Genomic DNA, 20,788 nt, shown 5'->3' on the forward strand with positions numbered 1-20,788 from the left:
CAATAATTACTGATGTAGATGTTGGTAGTAATAGTAATCATGATAGTGGTGCTTATGATGGGTCTAGTGTATTGAAGGGTTCATATGTGTGCCTGATATGGTGTTGGGCTTCCCATCACCACGTGACATTCTCCTATGATTTCTTCCAGGTCTCCTGACACCCCTCACCAGCCCCTGCTCCAGGGAGGGAGGGGACAGGGCAGGGTGGGGATGCCCCCACTCACCCTGGCACTCCCGTGTGCTCTGCTGGGCCGCGGTGCCCGGCGGGCAGGTGGGCAGACACTTTCCCTTGTACAGGTAAAACCGCCTCTTGCACTGGATGCAGAAGTCCTGGCTGAAGCAGCTCTCACATGTGGCCCCACATTCTGTAATACAGCCAGGGCCACCCTTGGTGAGGGTGGCTGCCCAGGGAGGGGATCCTCTGGGACTGCCTGGGACTGGGGAGGGCCTCTGAATAGCCCAAGCTCTGTAGTGCTGGGGTCTGGATTCAGTGTGTCCTTTGAAGCCCAGACTTGTCCAGGGTCAAACTGGGCTGCATTCAAGAACTCTTGTTCTCATTTGAACTGAGGCTCAGTGGGGGCAGGTGACATGTCCAAGGTAACATGGTTATTTTGGTTCCCTTTCTCATTTTAGCCGAGGCTCAGAGAGGGCAAGTAACTTGCCTAAAGTCACACAGTAAATCTGGACTGGGAGCGAGGACTCCCTACTCCATTTCCATCAAAGCTCAGAGATGGTCATGATTTGTCCAGGTCACAGTGAAAATTAGAGTTAGGAGTTAGGGCTCCTGTTCCCATTGAGCTAGGCCCAGAGAGAGTGAGTAGCATGCCAAAGGCCACACAGCCAAACTAGGGTAGAAGTGAAGGTCCCCTGTCCCCTTAGTGTTGAGCCCAGAGAGGGCACTGACTTGCTTGGGGCTTCACAGCCAGCCTGAAAGCAAGCAAGTATCTCAGAGTCTGGGCTCAGGCATATACTACTTCCCCTGGGGCTGCGTTGGGCTAGAGGTAGGACGTGGGCCAGAGAAGCTCAGGAGCACAGTGCTAGCACAGGACAAGGGAGGGGCCACATACTTTTGCACCTGTTGACCTCCTGGCCGCGAACGCCGAAGTAGCCGGGGGGACAGTCATGCACACACTTGCCGTACTGGCGGATACCTTCCCGGTGGATGAACAGGAAGAGCCTCTGCTGGCAGGTGGAGCAGCCATTCTCCTCTGAGCAGATGACACAGCCTGTGCAGTTGCCCCCCAGACCAGTGCCCACTGCCAGCCAGACCAGGGTGGAGGGTGGGGAAAGGAAGAGAGAGATAGTCAAACCATATGCGTGAGCAGCTCAGACTGTCTCATTGGTATAGCAATTGAGCACGTGGCCACCCAAATGACTACATTTCCTATGCAACTAGATGTGGTCATGTGACCAAAATCTAGCGTGTTATGAGGTAAAGCAGTGTGTGCAACTTCTAGAGAGCTTAAAGGGCAGGGGCATACCCTTTGTCATCCCCTCATCCTTCCTGTTGGGTGGAATGTGAACATGATGGCTGGAGCATGAGCATCTATTTTGGATCATGAGATAGAGACCATGTGTTAAGGATACTGGAGAAATAAGGTAAAAAGATCCTGGGTCCTCGAGGAAGGTAGAAGTGCTGCATCAGCCCTCTTCTGCCTGTGCAGACTGTTACATGAGAGAAAAATCAGTATCTATTTTGTTCATACCACCGTTATTTGGAGTCCTCTGTCACTCACAGACAAACTTGATCTTCACTAACACAGTGTGTATTTTTGACTGTGTGTAGGGTGCACATGTCTGTGGGGGAGCCCCTCACCCTCCTGCTGCCTTTCTGAGCAATACCCCATTCCTCACTGCCACCATTATCAAAGGCTCCCAAAATCATCAAGTATAGCAAGTGGAGGAAAGGAACTTTTTCTTGTTCCAGAATTGGCAACCAGGGCCCAAAACTGGGAAGAAAGAGGTGGAAAATACCCTGGAAAGAGAGCTTCTCCAAGGCTTATAGGGAGTCTCTGCTGTCTGACCACCACCTGATCAAGCTGACCACCTAGAGAGGGGAACTCAGGGGACTTAGGAGCTGTCAGCCCGGGGAAGGGGGAGTGCTGTGGCTTTCCCTCTGTTCCCAACCCCCAAACCAAGAGAGAGGAGATGCAAGGGTACCCCTCACAGAGACGGATGCCTGCAAAAAGGGGTGACCAGCACCTCATGCCTTGGTTGGACATGAACCTGTGTGGCAGCTCTGCAGGTCTGCCCCATCCAACGTCTCTTTGAGCAGAGAAAAGAGGCCAGGAGAGAGAAGGGCCAAGTTGGGAGGGGGAGGCAGCAGAAGAACCTGCACATCCTTCATGGCAAGCAAGGGGGTTCTCAGCAGCAAGGGCCCCCTAGGGGTAGCCAGGCTTAAGTGCTGTTGCTGCTGCCTCCCCAAGAAGACTGGTTGCTGGCAGGTGCCCCAGCAAGAGGCAGCAGGGCAGACCATCGGGGGTAGATGGTAGTTGGGGAGAGTCAGAAAGTGACCAGATGTCATTAAGGGACAGAAGAGGACCAGGTAGCTTCTTAGACACAGCGATTAGGGAAACATGAAGCTGTTTCATGTATGTTAATACTCCATCGAGGTCAGCCTGTTTAATAAACTACTTATACACTTTGGCTCACCTGAGCCCATGGCCACCTAGCAGGGGACATTCTTGACTCTCCAGCCTCACCCCCACCCCCTTCCTATTGGTGCCCCATCTTCCTTTCAGAGAAATTCCCTGTTGTGAGAGGCCCTGGAGAAGGGCAAATCCTGGTGCCTGCCCCCAGGAACAGAATCCACGGAGGCCTGGCCCTTCTTCAAGTCGACAGTGAGTGGGCATTGACCAAAACCTGGCCAATCAGATACGCCTGGTAGTAGGGCTGAAGCGACTGTAATAGCAACGCAGATGGTGACAAAGCAAAACTCTTACTAACCACTGTCTCTTGGAAGAGCTTAGAGGTCACTCAGCCCAACCCCTGCCGCTTCACTGGGGACGCTGAAGCCAGAGGAGGTGCAGCCTTCCCCAAGGTCAGGTAGCCAAACAGCAAAGAAATTCCAATTAGAGCTACAGCACTATTTGTAGAGTGATATTTCAACATGCTGCAGAAAAAAGAACCCAACAAGGACCCTCCCCTGACCTCGGAGGGTGTGGTGTGTGTGTGTGTGTGTGTGTGCACGCGCGCACAGGTGATGAGTCTCAACTAGCATCATTCATCACTGGGTTTTTGTAGAGAGTTGTTTCTGCCTCCTGCTGCATCCTTGGTCCCGGCAGTTGGTAGGGTGCCCTCTAGTGCCTCCATGTTGTAATGGCACCTCTGACTTTTTGATTCTGATGGCCTCACTCAGGCTTTTCATCATATCTCTAACTCACTAGAAAGAGCAGTAATGTTCCTCCCACTTCCCCAAGGTCACGGGCATAGAGACTTGAATGCTAATTTTATGAATAATAAGTGATGACAACTAGAGTTTGTACAATGCTGCTTTAGAAAGATCCAAACTTGATGGTTCTTAAGCTTGACTGTGCATAAGAATCCCCAGGGAGGCTTGTAAAGTATATAGGCCCAGGGATGTGCATTTAAACAAGACCGAAATAGATGTAATTGGCATTGTGGGAGTGTCTTCCCTGCTCAACAATCTCCTTTCCCTGAGAACAATCTCCTTTCCCTGAGAACCAGACGTGGCAAATATTCTTGTACTGCATGACCCTGTCCCCTGGCCAGTGGTGGACAGGCTGTACCAGGGCCTGACAGTTCATCCAGGCTGGGACAATTAGACCATCTCTCTTGAGAATTTTGATGGTGGGCCGACAGACAATGGTCTAGGATGGCCTCTTGACCTAAGGACATTTGTAGGAGGGCAGGGTGGCCAGTGTGAGAAGCTTTGGTGAGCACTAGCATCTGTGGCACCTTTCTTTGCTAACAGAGGTCCCATCTTTGACTTTGAGGTTCATGTGGAACCATCTCTGTCCAGATGCATTTAACCTGGGATTAGGCAGTCAGAGAATCAGGTCCCCTTGACTGCAGTGATTGGTTCAGACATAGGCACATGTTTCAACTAGAGCTAGTCTTCGGATTGCATGTATGTGTGTGTGTGTGTGTGTGTGTGTGTGTGTGTGTGTGTTTACACTCTGTTTGGATTTGAGAAGATGTAGACCAGAGCTGGTGGGCAACGCATGCGGGGTGAGTGTCCCGAGAATGGAGGCCACACAAGAGACTGTCTGTGCACCTGGATCCACCCCTGGGAGGGTCCATAAAGTCTCTTCTTTTCTAAAGCCATTTTGAGTAGGGTTTTCTGTCACGTGCAGCGAAAGACTCCTGACTACACAGAAGCAGAGAGAGAGAAAAAAAATAAATCAGATGCAGGGAGAGAAAAAAAGCAACCAGAAACTTCATGGGCCCTAGATGGTCAGACAGAGTTTCTGACCATCTTCCAAGCCCAGGTTCCAGTCCCCCAAGGCTTGGCTCACCCCATAGCTCCAAAGAAAGTCACTAGTTCACTTGAGCTAGCTCTCCTCCTGTCAAGTTACAATCAAAATGATGTATCTCACCAGATAGGTGGAGCCCAACAGATCATGGTGGAGCAGCTCTGCTTCAGCAAGGCCGAGGGACCTGAAGCACTGCCCACCCTGACCATGGCACACCAAGGGACCCTGGGGTTGTAGGGAGCACAGTTTGAAAACCCCTGGCTCCTTCTACACCTCAACTGCATGCTGGACTTCTTTGCTGCCCTCTAGCGGCTCTGATGCACATTTCTAAATGAAGTATTTGAGCTCTGATTGCAAGTTCCCCGAGCCTTCCTGGGGCATCAGAGGGGATGGCACCCCCTGTGATTTCCCTTAATAAGTATCTCCCATAATTAAGACCATCCTCCCCTGGTCAAAGTGCCAGCTGTACCAAAAAGGATGGCCTTGTGTTGCTCCAGCAGCTGGAGGGGCTTGGAATGACATCTGAGTGATATTGTCTTTCCCCAAGCACCCAGGGGATAAGCTGAGACTTGGATGTCCATTTTATGGAGAATGACAATGGGGTTGGCAGTTTACAAAGGGATGCAGGCTTATAACAACTCTGAGTACGTGCATTAGCCCAAGGTTAAGTGACCCATCCATCCATTCATTCAACAGTTACTGAGCCCCTACTTTCTGTGAGGTCCCGTGCTGGGGGCTCGATGGTTATGAAATGTGGCAGCAGCTGTGTGATTACGGGCAAAGTACTTTAACTCTCTGGGCCTCAGTTATTCTAGCTGTAAAAGGAGGGATAATGCTTAACTTGCAGTGTTGTTGTGATGAAAGGAGATGGTACATGGAAAACTCTTAGCTTAAAGCCTGGCAGCAGACTTCTGATAAATTGGATATCTTGTTATTATATTGTTTTCTGCCCTCAAATACCTAAGGACATGTATTATGGTCCAGGTGCCCAGGTTCAAATCCTGGCTCCACCACCCACTGACTGACCTTGGGTAAGTACCTTCATCAATGTGGGCCTCAGTTTCCCCATCTGAAAAACTGTGGCAACAACCCCTACTCCCACACGTTTTGTTATGAGGTGTGTGCAAGCAGCAAGTGCCTGGCATGTAGTAGGTCCTTCTCCATAAATATAAGTTCCTTTCCTGTTCCCTCACTGTCACGATACATGGTGGGATTGTCAGCCCACATTCAGACCCTCCTCCCCTTTCACTGGTGAGCAGACGGAGGCCAGAGGCATTGGTGGAGGACAGCCACCAACCACCGTCTCCAGGGAGATGGTCTTTCATCCTCAGGGTGGTGAAGGGCTCAGGGCAGAGACAGAGGAGGCAGATTTGGTCTTGGGTGAAGGGCAGGTTTTTCTTTCTGTTGGGATCAGGGAATGACCTGTGCTCTTTGAAACGAGGGTTCCCAACCTCAGAGTCATCCACAGCCTGAGAATGACCCCAAGCCCCTTGTTTAGATAGGAGTCAATGGTTCAGTGTTTGCAAGTGATCTCTATATTTTTTCATTTAGGGATTTGAGTGGATTCAGGGTCATCTCTGCATTATCATGCCTCCCACCCACCTTCACTCTGCAGAGCTTTTCTTGAGGGGGTCAAAAGGCACAGGGAGACATCTTGGACCCTGAAAATTACCTCTTTTCCCCAGACAGGCTCACCTCCTCAGCAGTCCACAGTGAGTCTGCCAATGAAAAATCCTCAGTACCCAAGCCAAGAACTCCAGCTACACACTTAAAAAAAACTAAAAAAAAAAAAAGATTTGCCACCATTTAAAAAAATCAGATTTCACATAAGAAGCTGGAATTTGGACTTCTCTGGAAAAGGTATGAATACCTGCTAACACTGGGCCTGCATTCCTGCAGGGCAACATTTGGTTGGAGTTCCATAGATGGGGCATGTGCTCTCCAGTTTGCCAGTCCCCACCACTCCCTATTGCTGCCCCTGACACTGAGGGCAAAGGTCAGCTGCCATGTATTATTCCCCTCGAGCTGCTGTTTATCTTGTACCTGCTTCATTCATTCACATTAGAAGGCCATGTAGAGCAGGGGTTCCCAAACTTGGGCACGCAACAAATTCACCTAGAGGGCTTGTTAAAAACACAGATTGCTGGGCCTTCCCCCAGAGCTGCTGATCCAGTAAGTCTGGGGTTGGGGGTGGGGGCTGAGAATTTGCACTGCTAACAGGTTCCCACTTTAAAGTGGAGTAGGATTAAGAGCCAGACTGCTTGAGTTCAAACCCCAGCTCTACCCTTTATCCTTGCCCATGTGACCTTGAACTAGTGCCTTAATCTCTCTGTGCTTCAGTTTTCCCATCTGTAAAATAGAAATCATACTGGCCAACCTTACAGAACCTTGAGGACCTGAGCAGGCCTGACACTTAACAAGGGTCTCAGTAATGTTACTGTCGCCACCTGCCACGCCTCCATTGGTGTTTGTGATCTTGGACTTGCTTTGGCAATCAGTGCAGAACTTTTAATTTGATGTCAACATTTTTGGGGTAGAGTTTCTTCATAATTGGGATGTGCCCAGGGAAGTGTGTTTTGCATGAGAACATTGTGTGTCATGGTGGACTAAAGGATTTAACACAGCTGTCCCAAAGGACTCCCTGTGGGTGAGGAGGATGGGGAAGAAGAAAAAGAGACCGCTGCTCCCTGCCCCAAGGCAGTGCAACCTGAGGAGGGCCAGGCCCTGCCCTGGGCCCTGCTATGTCCTTGAGAAGGATCCAGAACCATGTAGGGGGACCCCATGCAGAGAGTGATGGGCAGTGCCTTCTCCGACCCCTGCCTGGCAGTGTGGGATGCATGTCACCGATAACCAGAGGAAATAAACAACATCTGGGCTCCCGTCTGCCTGTTCAGACCGCCACATATGGGAGGCAGTCACTGCCACTGGAGGCTGGCTCAGAGGACCCCAGGCACATTCCTGCCTCGGGGGCAGATTGCACCATCCCCAGCAAGGCACGGGCCCTAGAGATGACTCCAGGTTTGGAGACTCCTGCAGGTGTGGGGACATTGAGATGATCTCAGCTTTGCAGCATGACAAAACACCATTTTCTGGCTGCGTGATCTTAGGCAAGTGGCTTCACTATTCTAAACCTCAGTCTCCTCTTCTGCAAAATGGGGACAATGGTAGTAGCAATCACCTCCCAGGCACTTGTGAGCTCATCCATGCAAAGTACTTAGCACAGCTCATGGCTGATGAATGAGCATTATTTTATTACTTGATTCATGGGAGATACATGAGAGGTACCCCGAGGTGCTCACTTGAGGGCTGGGGCCCAGCTTGGCTCATTCTCCTTCAAATTTCCACAGTCTTGCACATTGTAGGTGCCCACTATTTCTTAAAAGAAAGAATAATGCATGAATGAATGATGGCTTAATAAAAGTTCTCAAAAACTGTTCTCAGGGAGGCTGCAGTCTAGTTGGGAGAACTAGGCCCATACATTGCAAAGAAAGCTGATGATGTCTGCCCAGCAGAGCTCAGAGCCAGGGGCTGGGCACAGACGGCAGTCATCAGGGATGGTTTTCTGGAGAGGCAGATGTGGGGACGGGAGCAGGACTAGTCTGTGTGGGAGAAAGAAAGGTTTTTAAGAGAGGTGAGTATATGACAGTATATAAATTGGTGGCAGGGAGGGAGCCTGGGCAAGGAGCAGACAGTGAATCCCTGCTAAGGTGTCTGTACATGACACCAAGCGGTTAATGGGTAGGACCCTCAGAATATAGTAACAATAGGCACACATCCAAAATGGAAACCTGTAATCCTTTCCCCTCCTTCCCCGCAAACCTGCCTCTCCTGTCCATCTGGGTGAATGGCTACTCCACTCATGGTCAGAATTCTTGGAGTCACCCTGCCTCTTTTCTTGCCTTCCTGTCCCACATGGAATCTATCAGAAATTGGTCTGCACCAACACGTTTTTCCCCCTCCCTCCCAATCATCGCTTGCCCTGCTCCAGCCATGCTGGCCTCACCCTTGCTGTTCCTCAAACATGCCAAGACCACTCCCTCCTCAGGGCCTTTGCACTTGCCCCTCCCTCTGCCTGGAATGCCCTCCCCACATGCATCCTCAGGGCTTACCCCACTTAAGGTCTCTGCTGGAACGTCCCCTTCTCTGTGAGACCTCCCTGACCACCTCGCCTGAAGTAGCACCCATCCCTGCATCCTTGTCTCACCCTGCTTTGTTTTGCTTTGGCATTTATCCCCACCTGATACGTGAGGTGTCTGTTTGAATTTTTGGTGTCTCTGTCCCACCACTGACAGGTGAGCTCCGGGAGGGCAGGGATAAACCACAGCACGCTCCACAGACTCTTCAGCGCCATGCTTTGCTCACTTAAATTATCCTGGCGAATGTTGCACATCACTGCTTCATCCTTTTTTAGAGCTGCTTACCATTCCATATAGAGATGCTGCGAAATTAATTTAGGTATAATTATCATATCTATTTCAGAGAGGAGGAAACTGAGGTCCAGGGCAGTGCTGCTGCTTGCCTGAGGTCACTTAGTAAGAGGACCCAGGCGGTGTGACTGCAGAACCTGAAGGCTTCATCTCGAGGCTACACGGCCTCCCAGCTGCCAGTGTATCACAGCACCTCCTTTAATCCTCCACACAGAATAACAGGTCCCCTTGCTAAGGCCTTGCTAGGTTCCCAGTGCTGTGCTAAGGCTACTGCCTCCTTCAATGTCCATTTGACCTTGACTGAGACAGGAAATTAGCCAAACAGTGGCAGTACATGTGTTCCCAGGACAGACCCTGCCTCTTCTGCATCTCTCATTCATTTTCCCCTCAGCCCGTGCTCACCTCCCCTCATTTCCATGATGTGGGGCAGATCAGTACCTGCGTGTTCAATCAGGGGTGACATGCCTATTTCCCTGTCCTTCAGGTCCCCTCTAAGCTCTCTACAAGTGATTCTCTTGCCACCCACCTGGGCCTGGGGAGGTGGGGAAGTGCCCTGCCCCAGCCCCTGCTTGAAATCCACACAGAATCCTTTTCAGACATCGGCTTCCATGGGCTGGGGAGGTGGGGAGATGGAGGCTGGTAGTGGAGCCAGGGTTCATACCCACATCTGCTGTTTCGCAGCCAGTGGTGATCCTGAGATTTAAATCCACATCAGAATCACTTGGGGCTGCTTATTAAAAGCAGAGGCACCTCCATCCCTCAATATATGCTGTTGGTTTAACGTGTACAGTGGTGTGCCTGGTGTCATATGTGTATGAACTCGTGTGATTTTCAGAAACCACTCTGTGAGGTCAGCCAGGGCTTCCCAAACTCTAAGGAGCACACAAAGTGCCCAGGGACCTTGGGTTCAAGTGTAGATTTTGATGCTAAAGGTCTGGGCTGGGGCCTGAGATTCTGCTTTTGTACAACGCTTCTGGGGGATGCTGATGGTGCTGGCCCCCAGACCTCATTTTAAGAAGCAAGAAGGCAGGTGCTGTTATTATTTCTTATTTTACTGAGGAGCTAACTAAGGCTCAAAGGCCAACAACTGTAAGTCACAGAGTTAGGCAGAGCCCCCAAACTCTACTGTGTCACAGTGCCTGGCCCTGCTGGCCTGACGATGGATGAGAGGTTGGGCTGATATTTGGAAGGGGCAACTTGACCCCTCTTACCACTCATAGGAGGGGTATTTTCCCAAGTGGCGCAAGTGGAGGACAGTCCCTGCCAAGCCCAGCATGGCAAGAAGAAGAGGGGCTGGGTTTGTGTGTCCTGAGCATGTGTGTGCCTCTGAGACAGTGGCAGGTGTGTGCGGACAGATGAGACCCATACCAAAAGGATTCTAGTGCCTGGAGGTTGAAGCACGGAGAAGGCCTTGGCTGTGCTGCCCCTGCCCAGCCCTCCTGCTAGGCGGGGGAGGGTGGACAGTCCAGAGCGGGCTGCTTGTGCCTGGAATCCCTCCCCACATCAACCCAAATCTCTGCTTCCTTATCCCTTAACGACCCACCCTGGACCCACAAGATATGGTCTGCCTTCATTAGCCATTCATTAAGGGCGGTCACCTTTGTGTTCCTGATGGGAGCACTGGGGGCCCTCAGCAGCCCAGAGCATCTGCCAGAGACCTTCAGAAAATCATCGCTGCTTTAAAAAAAGAATTGTTGGCAGACAGCAGAAGCAAGAAGAACTAAAATCCTGCAGCCTGTGGAACAAAAACCACATTCACAGAAAGATAGACAAGATGAAAAGGCAGAGGGAGGAACAGATGAAGGAACAAGATACCAGATGAAGGAACAAGATAAAACCCCAGAAAAACAAATAAATGAAGTGGAGATAGGCAACCTTCCAGAAAAACAATTCAGAATAGTGATAGTGAAGATGATCCAGGACCTCGGAAAAAGAATGGAGGCAAAGATCGAGAAGATGCAAGAAATGTTTAACAAAGACCTAGAAGAATTAAAGAACAAACAAACAGAGATGAACAATACAATAACTGAAATGAAAACTACACTGGAAGGAATCAATAGTGGAATAACTGAGGCAGAAGAACGGATAAGTGACCTGGAAGACAGAATGGTGGAATTCACTGCTGCAGAACAGAATAAAGAAAAAAGAATGAAAAGAAATGAAGACAGCCTAACAGACCTCTGGGACAACATTAAACGCAACAACATTCGCATTATAGGGGTCCCAGAAGGAGAAGAGAGAGAGAAAGGACCAGAGAAAATATTTGAATAGATTATAGTCGAAAACTTCCCTAACATGGGAAAGGAAATAGCCACCCAAGTCCAGGAAGCGCAGCAAATCCCATACAGGATAAAACCAAGGAGAAACACGCCGAGACACATAGTAATCAAATTGGCAAAAATTAAAGACAAAGAAAAATTATTGAAAGCAGCAAGGGAAAAACGACAAATAACATACAAGGGAACTCCCATAAGGTTAACAGCTGATTTCTCAGCAGAAACTCTACAAGCCAGAAGGGAGTGGCATGATATACTTAAAGTGATGAAAGGGAAGAACCTACAACCAAGATTACTCTACCTGGCAGGGATCTCATTCAGATTTGATGGAGAAATCAAAAGCTAAGAGAATTCAGCACCACCAAACCAGCTCTACAACAAATGCTAAAGGAACTTCTGTAAGTGGGAAACACAAGAGAAGAAAAGGACCTACAAAAACAAACCCAAAACAATTAATAAAATGGTCATAGGAACACGCATATTGATAACTACGCTAAACGTGAATAGATTAAATGCTCCAACCAAAAGACACAGGCTTGCTGAATGGATACAAAAACAAGACCCATATATATGCTGTCTACAAGAGACCCACTTCAGACCTAGGGACACATACAGACTGAAAGTGAGGGGTTGGAAAAAGATATTCCATGCAAATGGAAATCAAAAGAAAGCTGGAGTAGCAATACTCATATCAGATAAAATAGACTTTAAATTAAAGAATGTTATAAGAAACAAGGAAGGACACTATATAATGATCAAGGGATCAATCCAAGAAGAAGATATAACAATTACAAATATATATGCACCCAACATAGGAGCACCTCAATACATAAGGCAACTGCTAACAGCTGTAAAAGAGGAAATCGACAGTAACACAATAATAGTGGGGGACTTTAACACCTCACTTACACCAATGGACAGATCATCCAAAATGAAAATAAATAAGGAAACAGAAGCTTTAAATGACACAACAGATCAGATAGATTTAATTGATATTTATAGGACATTCCATCCAAAAACAGCAGATTACACTTTCTTCTCAAGTGCGCAGGGAACATTCTCCAGGATAGATCACATCTTGGGTCACAAATCAAGCCTCAATAAATTTAAGAAAATTGAAATCATATCTAGCATCTTTTCTGACCACAACTCTATGAGATTAGAAATGAATTACAGGGAAAAAATGTAAAAAACAGAAACACATGGAGGCTAAACACTATGTTACTAAATAACCAAGAGATCACTGAAGAAATCAAAGTGGAAATCAAAAAATACCTAGAGACAAATGACAATGAAAACACAACAATCCAAAACTTATTGGATGCAGCAAAAGCAGTTCTAAGAGGGAAGTTTATAGCTATACAAGCCTACCTCAAGAAACAAGAAAAATCTCAAATGAGCAATCTAACCTTACACCTAAAGGAACTAGAGAAAGAAGAACAAACAAAACCCAAAGTTAGCAGAAGGAAAGAAATCATAAAGATCAGAGCTGAAATAAATGAAATAGAAACAAAGAAAACAATAAAAAAGATCAATAAAACTAAAAGCTGGTTCTTTGAGAAGATAAACAAAATTGATAAACCATTAGCAAGACTCATCAAGAAAAAGAGGGAGAGGACTCAAATCAATAAAATTAGAAATGGAAAAGGAGAAGTTACAACAGACACTGCAGAAATACAAAGCATCCTAAGAGACTACTACCAGCAACTCTATGCCAATAAAATGGACAACCTGGAGGAAATGGACAAGTTCTTAGAAAGGTATAAACTTCCAAGACTGAACCAGGAAGAAATAGAAGATATGAACAGACCAACCACAAGTAATGAAATTGAAACTGTGATGAAAAATCTTCCAACAAACAAAAGTCCAGGACCAGATGGCTTCACAGGTGAATTCTATCAAACATTTAGAGAAGAGCTAACACCCATCCTTCTCAAACTCTTCCCAAAAATTGCAGAGGAACGAACACTCCCAAATGCATTATATCAGGCCACCATCACCCTGATACCAAAACCAGACTAAGATACTACAAAAAATGAAAATTACAGACCAATATCACTGATGAATATAGATGCAAAAATCCTCAACAAAATACTAGCAAACAGAATCCAACAACACATTAAAAGGATCATACACCATGACCAAGTGGGATTTATCCCAGGGATGCAAGGATTCTTCAATATATGCAAATCAATCAATGTGATACACCATATTAAGAAACTGAAGAATTAAAACCATATGATCATCTCAATAGATGCAGAAAAAGCTTTTGACAAAATTCAACACCCATTTAAGATAAAAACTCTCCAGAAAGTGGGCACAGAGGGAACCTACCTCAACATAATAAAGGCCATATATGACAAACCCACAGGAAACATCATTCTCAATGGTGAAAAACTGAAAGCATTTCCTCTAAGATCAGGAACAAGACAAGGATGTCCACTCTCACCACTATTATTCAACATAGTTTTGGAAGTCCTAGCCACGGCAATCAGAGAAGAAAAAGAAATAAAAGGAATACAAATTGGAAAAGAAGAAGTAAAACTGTCACTGTTTGCAGACGACATGATACTATAGATAGAGAATCCTAAAGATACCACCAGAAATCTACTAGAGCTAATCAATGAATTTGGTAAAGTTGCAGGATATAATATTAATGCACAGAAATCTCTTGCATTCCTATACACTAATGATGAAAAATCTGAAAGAGAAATTAAGGAAACACTCCCATTTACCATGGCAACAAAAAGAATAAAATACCCAGGAATAGACCTACCTAGGGAGATGAAAGACCTGTATGCAGAAAACTATAAGACACTGATGAAAGAAATTAAAGATGATATCAACAGATGGAGAGATATACCATGTTCTTGGATTGGAAGAATCAATATTGTGAAAATGACTATAGTACCCAAAGCAATCTACAGATTCAATGCAATCCCTATCAAATTACCAATGGCAGTTTTTACAGAACTAGAACAAATCATCTTAAAATTTGTATGGAGACACAAAAGACCCTGAAGAGCCAAAGCAGTCTTGAGGGAAGAAAACGGAGCTGGAGGAATCAGACTCCCTGACTTCAGACTATACTACAAAGCTACAGTAATCAAGACAATATGGTACTGGCACAAAAACAGAAACATAGATCAATGGAACAAGATAGAAAGCCCAGAGGTAAACCCATGCACCTATGGTCAACTAATCTATGACAAAGGAGGCAAGGATATACAATGGAGAAAAGACAGTCTCTTCAACAAGTGGTGCTGGGAAAACTGGACAGCTACATGTAAAAGAATGAAATTAGAACACTCCCTAACACCATACACAAAAATAAACTCAAAATGGATTCAAGACCTAAATGTTAGACTCGACACTATAAAACTCTTAGAGGAAAACATAGGAAGAACACTCTTTGACATAAATCACAGCAAGATCTTTTTTGATCCACCTTCTAGAGTAATGGAAATAAAAACAAAAATAAACAAATGGGACCTAATGAAACTTCAAAGCTTTTGCACAACAAAGGAAACCATAAACAAGACGAAAAGACAACCCTCAGAATGGGAGAAAATATTTGCAAACGAATCAACGGACAAAGGATTAATCTCCAAAATATATAAACAGCTCATGCAGCTCAATATTAAAAAAACAAACAACCCCATCCAAAAATGGGCAGATGACCTAAATAGACATTTCTCCAAAGAAGACATACAGATGGCCAAGAAGCACATGAAAAGCTGCTCAACATCACTAATTATTAGAGAAATGCAAATCAAAACTACAATGAGGGGGGCTTCCCTGGTGGCACAGTGGTTGAGAATCTGCCTGCCAATGCTGGGGACACGGGTTCGGGCCCTGGTCTGGGAGGATCCCACATGCCGTGGAGCAGCTGGGCCCGTGAGCCACAATTACTGAGCCTGCGCATCGGGAGCCTGTGCTCCGCAACGGGAGAGGCCGCGATGGTGAGATGCCCGCGCACCGCGATGAAGAGTGGCCCCCGCTTGCCGCAGCTAGAGAAAGCCCTCGCACAGAAATGAGGACCCAACACAGCCATAGATAAATAAATAAATAAATAAATAAATAAAATTAAAAACTGCATTCTAAAAAAAAAACTACAATGAGGTATCACATCACACCAGTTAGAATGGGCTTCATCAGAAAATCCATGAACAACAAATGCTGCAGAGGGTGTGGAGAAAAGGGAACCCTCTTGCACTGTTGGTGGGAATGTAAACTGATACAGCCACTATGGAGAACAGTATGGAGGTTCCTTAAAAAAGTAAAAATAGAATTACCATATGACCCAGCAATCCCAGTACTGGGCATATACCCAGAGAAAACCACGATTCGAAAAGGCACATGCACCCCAATGTTCATTGCAGCACCATTTACAATAGCCAGGTCATGGAAGCAACCTAAATGCCCATTGACAGATGAATGGATAAAGAAGATATAGTACATATATACAATGGAATATTACTCAGCCATAAAAAGGAACGAAATTGGGTCATTTGTTGAGATGTGGATGGATCTAGAGACTGTCATACAGAGTGAAGTAAGTCAGAAAGAGAAAAACAAATATCATATATTAATGCATATATGTGGAACCTAGAAAAATGGTACAGATGAACCGGTTTGCAGGGCAGAAATTGAGACACAGATGTAGAGAACAAATGTATGGACACCAAGGGGGTAAAGCCGCGGGGGTGTGGGGGTGGTGGTGTGATGAATTGGGCGAATGGGATTGACATGTATACACTGATGTGTATAAAATTGATGACTAATAAGAACCTGCTGTATAAAAAAATAAATAAAATAAAATTCAAAAAAAAAAAAAGAACTGTTACTGGATTCCTCATCATTCGGCAAGCTGCACGGCGGGTGAGGGGGCGGGTAGGAGCAGCGGCTGAGACCAGGACCGGGGAGGCAGTCACAACCCCCAGCTGGCTTCCGCTGCATCCATGTCCCCAGAGCTCGGCACGCCGTTATCCATGAACAGAATTGTCACGAATCTGCCCGGAGTGCGAACCTGTTGCAAAATCCATCTGTCTGTGGAACTGTCACAAAACTCTCTTGCGTGTGAAAGTGTCAAGTATGTGAAATTATGTAAGGAATTGTCTTGCTATTGTCCTACATGTACAACTGTCATGAAGTGTTGGGTACGCGCAGTTGCTATTCTTCTGAAAAAATACGGAGAGGACAGTTCCTTTTCTTTTTGTGTTAGAAGGCTAGGTTTGCTGTGTGCATGACCTTGAACAAGTTGCTGAAATACTCTGTGCCTCAGTTTCTTCTTCTACTGACTTTTACAGGGCTATTTTGCAGATAAAATGCATTATGCTCGAAACAGTGCCTGGCACATAGTAGGTGCTCAAGAGGCCCTGCTACACCACACACACACACACACACACACACACACACACACACACACACAAATGGAATCTCTCTGAGGCAGGTGTTTCTGACTTGTTCACGTCTGTAGCACCGGTACCTGGTACACAGTGGGTGCTCAGTGAGAACTTGTGGGCTGGGGAGTGGACTCAGACAGGTTCTGGCTTTGCCTATGGTGGGGCTGCCTTGCCGTGTGGCGTCGGACAGGTCTCTTGCTTCTCTGATTCTCTCTGAGCCTGCCTTGGGTGCTATAAAGCGCCCCAAGAGCTGTGTATAAAGCACCTGGCAACACTGGGGGCAGGAAACACTAGCTGCTAATTCCCTTTCCCTCTGTGGGGAGTTCACGGTTCCTGGGCTCTTTAGGGCTGTGGAGGCCTCCTGTGGCTCTTTGGGAGGCTGTGAAAGCTTCAGCTTTGGCTGAGTGGGAGGATGCTGCAGCAGTCAGGACCTGGTGGGACACGTCCAGCCAATCTGGAGACCTGATGCCACAGGCCGGGGGTAGGGGGGATGGTGCCCACTAATCCAGTCCAGGAGCCCCCCATGAGCCGTGGGGAGGATGAGTGCCAGGATTCCAGGAAAGGTGGGGGAACTTCCTAAGAGGAACTGAGAGCACGTGATTCCTAACATGCACTCGACTGAGAGGTACCCGGTCTCGCAGTTTGCTCCACAAATGACCCCTTCACCCCATCATGCTGAAGACCCGCAGTGAACAGAGCTCGGGGCTAGGAGCCAGGACCGTGCTTCCCGTCTCAGCTGGGACTCAGGCTCACTGCGTGACCTTGGCAGCCTCAGTTTCCCCAGCAGAAAAACAAGGGATTGGTCTTGACAGAGGACTTTCAAACTTTTTTCAGCCAAGGAAGCTTTCTTTTTCCCAAGATAGGATGTGATCTGGGAGCTCGATTAATAGGTCAGCTAAGAGTTGAGCTGCTTTGGCTGAGGCCTGCATAGGGTGAGGGGGAGGATCTCGAGCCAGTCCTCTTGGTTTCCTCTGCTCACTTCCGGGGGCATCCCCTAAGGGCATGGATAATCTCTAAAGACTTTCAAGCCCTGAAGTCCCTCAGCACTAATGGCAGGAGAGGCAGTGCAGCATGGTGTAGCAGTTAAGTTGGTCTCTGCTGGCTGACAGCCTGGGTCTAAATCGCAAACTAAGCCTCAGTTTCCCCATCTGTAAAATGGGCATAATCATTGTCCTCATGCATTGCTGAGAAGGTTCAGTATGTTGATGTGTCTGACATGCTCAGAACAGGGTTTGGCAGATGTTAGGTGCACAGCAATGGGGTAGCTGTGAGCAGTGTGGAGCTCTTACAAGGCCAGACTCTGTTGCAACAACCCTACGAGGTATTATTATCTCCTCTTACAGACAAGGAAGTTAAGGCACAGAGAAGGTAAGTAATTTGCTGAGGATCACATAGTGGCAAGCTGGGATTTAACGCCAGGGAGTCTTAGTAACTGGTAGCTATTATTAAGTATTGTGGAGAACCTAGCCCCTAGAATATGTCCTATGTAAACACCCTCATTGCCTCTTACAATTAAGCCCTAAGGAAGCTTTGGATATAGCATCAGCTCCCAGTGCAGAGAAAACCTGGGGCTCTGCCGCCAGTGAGCATCAGGGAATGGGGCTGGGCCTCAGCACTGGACCCTCTTGGTGTTCCAGGGACAGCCCCAGCCCCTCTCATCCAGCACCCGGGGTAACTGGAGGTTCCGAGAGGTGACAAAGAGTTGGGAATCCAGTTTGGACCTCCAGACATGGGGTGAGCATCTTTAGGGACCCTATTCTGGGTCTGGTCTCTCCCCATAGGCTCCCTCCCCCTCTCAAAACCTTGTAGAAGGGAGAGAGCACCAGATATGGACTCTTATCCCGGTTCTGTGGGTCCTCAGGCAAGTTCCTCCCTGTCTTTGGGCCTCAGTTTCTCCATCTGTCAAATGGATGGTTAAACTCAGTGTTTCTAAGGGCCCAATAGCCATCCATCCACCCATCCGTCCATCTATTCAGTAGGTGTTTCTTGAATGCCTACAATATACCAGGCCCTTGTCTAGACTCCAGTGAAAACAAGAAACAAAAACCTTTTTCTTTTATTTGATTTATTGGACAAAGTTAAAAGACAAATCACAGACCTGTGGAAACATTTTAGAAAGATGCGCAAAATGATACTAGATCAGGAAGGGAAATTTCCCAGGCACCTTGTCTTGTTCACCCACGCCTCCCAGTGCCATGCACAGTGCCGGGGTACACTGGGTGCTCTGTAAATGTCCATTGGGTGAACGAAGGAACAAGATGTATCTTGCTGCTCCAAAACTTGTGACTAAGGGTGGAAACAAAGTCTGAGTCCTCCCCTCCCCTTACCACTGTGTTCTAAAGAAATCTGCCTCATGAGTATGGAATTGGAGCCAGACACCCCCTTCAGAACTTAGCAAGGGGGAGGCCAGATATCTTTGCACCCTCCATCCTCTCCCCCTCCACTGCCTACTAGCTGGTGTAAACCGATGTCTGAAGAGGATCCAGGAAGGATTGTCTAGCAGGGGCTGCGGTGGGGCAGGGCACTTCCCCAATTCCCTAAACCCAGGTGGGGTGGCAAGAGAATCACTCACAGTTTGGAGGGAACCCGATAAGACATGGAAATGGGCATTTCATCCCCTGACTGAACACACACTTGCTGATCCTTCCCATGTCTATTGGGGGAGGGGGGAGAATGAATGAGAGATGCAGAAGGGGAGGGGTCAGTCTCTCAGAAGCCTGCGCTGCCACCATTTGTCCAATTCTCTGTCCAGATCACGTGGACACTGAAGGAGGCTGTTGAACCTGATCCAAAATTTCCAACCCAAAGGGGCTGTAGGGGTACCATGGGGTAGTGAGGGAGCTGGGAATATACGAAGAGGTCGAGGCCATGCTCCCCCCCCCAATAAGTCACAGCCATGCCACAGGTAGGGCACCTGCCACACACAGAGGGTATGGAGGGAGGTATAGGAACGTTTAGACCCAACCGCTTCCCTGTGCTCACTGGTGATGCGGCCCTGAGTTTTCTCACTGCTGGGACTTGTGAGGCCACAGCAGCACCAGAGGAGTAAGACACAGCTGTCCCTGTCCCCATCCCTCTTCTGCTCCCCAGCACACAGGGGAGGAAGGGAGGGAGGATGACACATCTCCCGACAGGGCAGATCAATGGCGTCAGGAGGCAAGTGATGGGGAAGGAGACAGCTTTGAATTAGACCTGTGTTTTTAAAAATTTAGCACCGAACTGAGCTTTTTAATACCAGAAACTCTGAGATCTACCCAAAGTTATTAAGGATTGGGTTTTAGAGATATAACAGAATTAGAGAGAGAGAGAAAAAAAAGCAAATGTCATGTTTGTGATCCTCTGTTACATGTCCACTCTGATCATTATGCCTCACGAAAGAAGGCCAAGGATTACCATCCTTAATATACAAAGAGCTCTTAGAAATCAAGAAGAAGAAAAACAGCAACAACCCAAGGTGTGAAATGGGCAAAAATATTACAAGTAATTCAAAAAAGAAAGACAAATGGGCCAGTAACCTCAGGAAGAGCTATTACATTGCACTAATAATTTTCAAAATGATGTTTAGAATAAGAACAAAATATTGCTTGTGACCTACCAGAAAGGCAAACTAAAAGACTGACAACATCCAGTGCTCACTTTAAAAAAGGATTTGGGCAGTGTCTATTAGAGTTTGAACTCTGTAGTATATGGATAGTAGTATTATTTTACAAATGGTGCCCTGAGGCTCAGAGAGGGGCAGGCACTTGTTCAGAGCCACACAGTGGGTCACTGGAAGGCAGGGCTGGAACCCTGGTCTCTGGACGGGTGCCTTTGGCTTTTTATCTCCAGCCAGCTGGCTCTCCCTGTCTGGCCTTGTGAACAGCCTGGTCCCTGGCCTCTAACTGGGGAGGCCAGGCCTGCTATACCCACTGCTGCACCTGCTTTGGGACTGAGGAGGCTGGGCCCTTGCTGTTCCAGGTGACACATCTATTGTCACCCCTTCCCCACAATAGATGAGGCTCCCAATCAGTCTTGCTCAGCAGTGAGGCATAAAGAGTGGAGGTGGGAACCCAAGGCTTGGGATCAGACAACCCCCCCTTCAAATCCCAGCTCCACACTTCACTCCCTGGGCCCGTTATTGAACCTCGGTTTGCTCATATGTAAGATAGAGGCAATCACCCACTCACTGGAAAGCTTGTTCCTTTCACAAATGTGCTCGAGGGCCTACTATGTGCCAAGAACTGTTGTAGGCACAGGGGATACAT

General features: G+C 47.4%; 1 protein-coding gene across 1 annotated transcript in view; it reads right to left on the reverse strand.

The window, feature by feature from the left end:
- Positions 1-20,788, reverse strand: part of RSPO4 (R-spondin 4) — a 39,095-nt gene that overhangs the window by 6,086 nt on the left and 12,221 nt on the right. The window contains exons 2-3 of the mRNA XM_059898667.1: positions 1,068-1,256; positions 225-365 (exon numbers count right to left, since the gene is read on the reverse strand). Of these exons, the coding sequence (XP_059754650.1) occupies positions 225-365; positions 1,068-1,256 (330 nt within the window). The remainder of the gene's footprint in view (positions 1-224; positions 366-1,067; positions 1,257-20,788) is intronic.

Source organism: Balaenoptera ricei, chromosome 15 (genome assembly GCF_028023285.1).
Source record: "Balaenoptera ricei isolate mBalRic1 chromosome 15, mBalRic1.hap2, whole genome shotgun sequence".
In the NCBI taxonomy this organism is placed as follows: domain Eukaryota; kingdom Metazoa; phylum Chordata; class Mammalia; order Artiodactyla; family Balaenopteridae; genus Balaenoptera; species Balaenoptera ricei.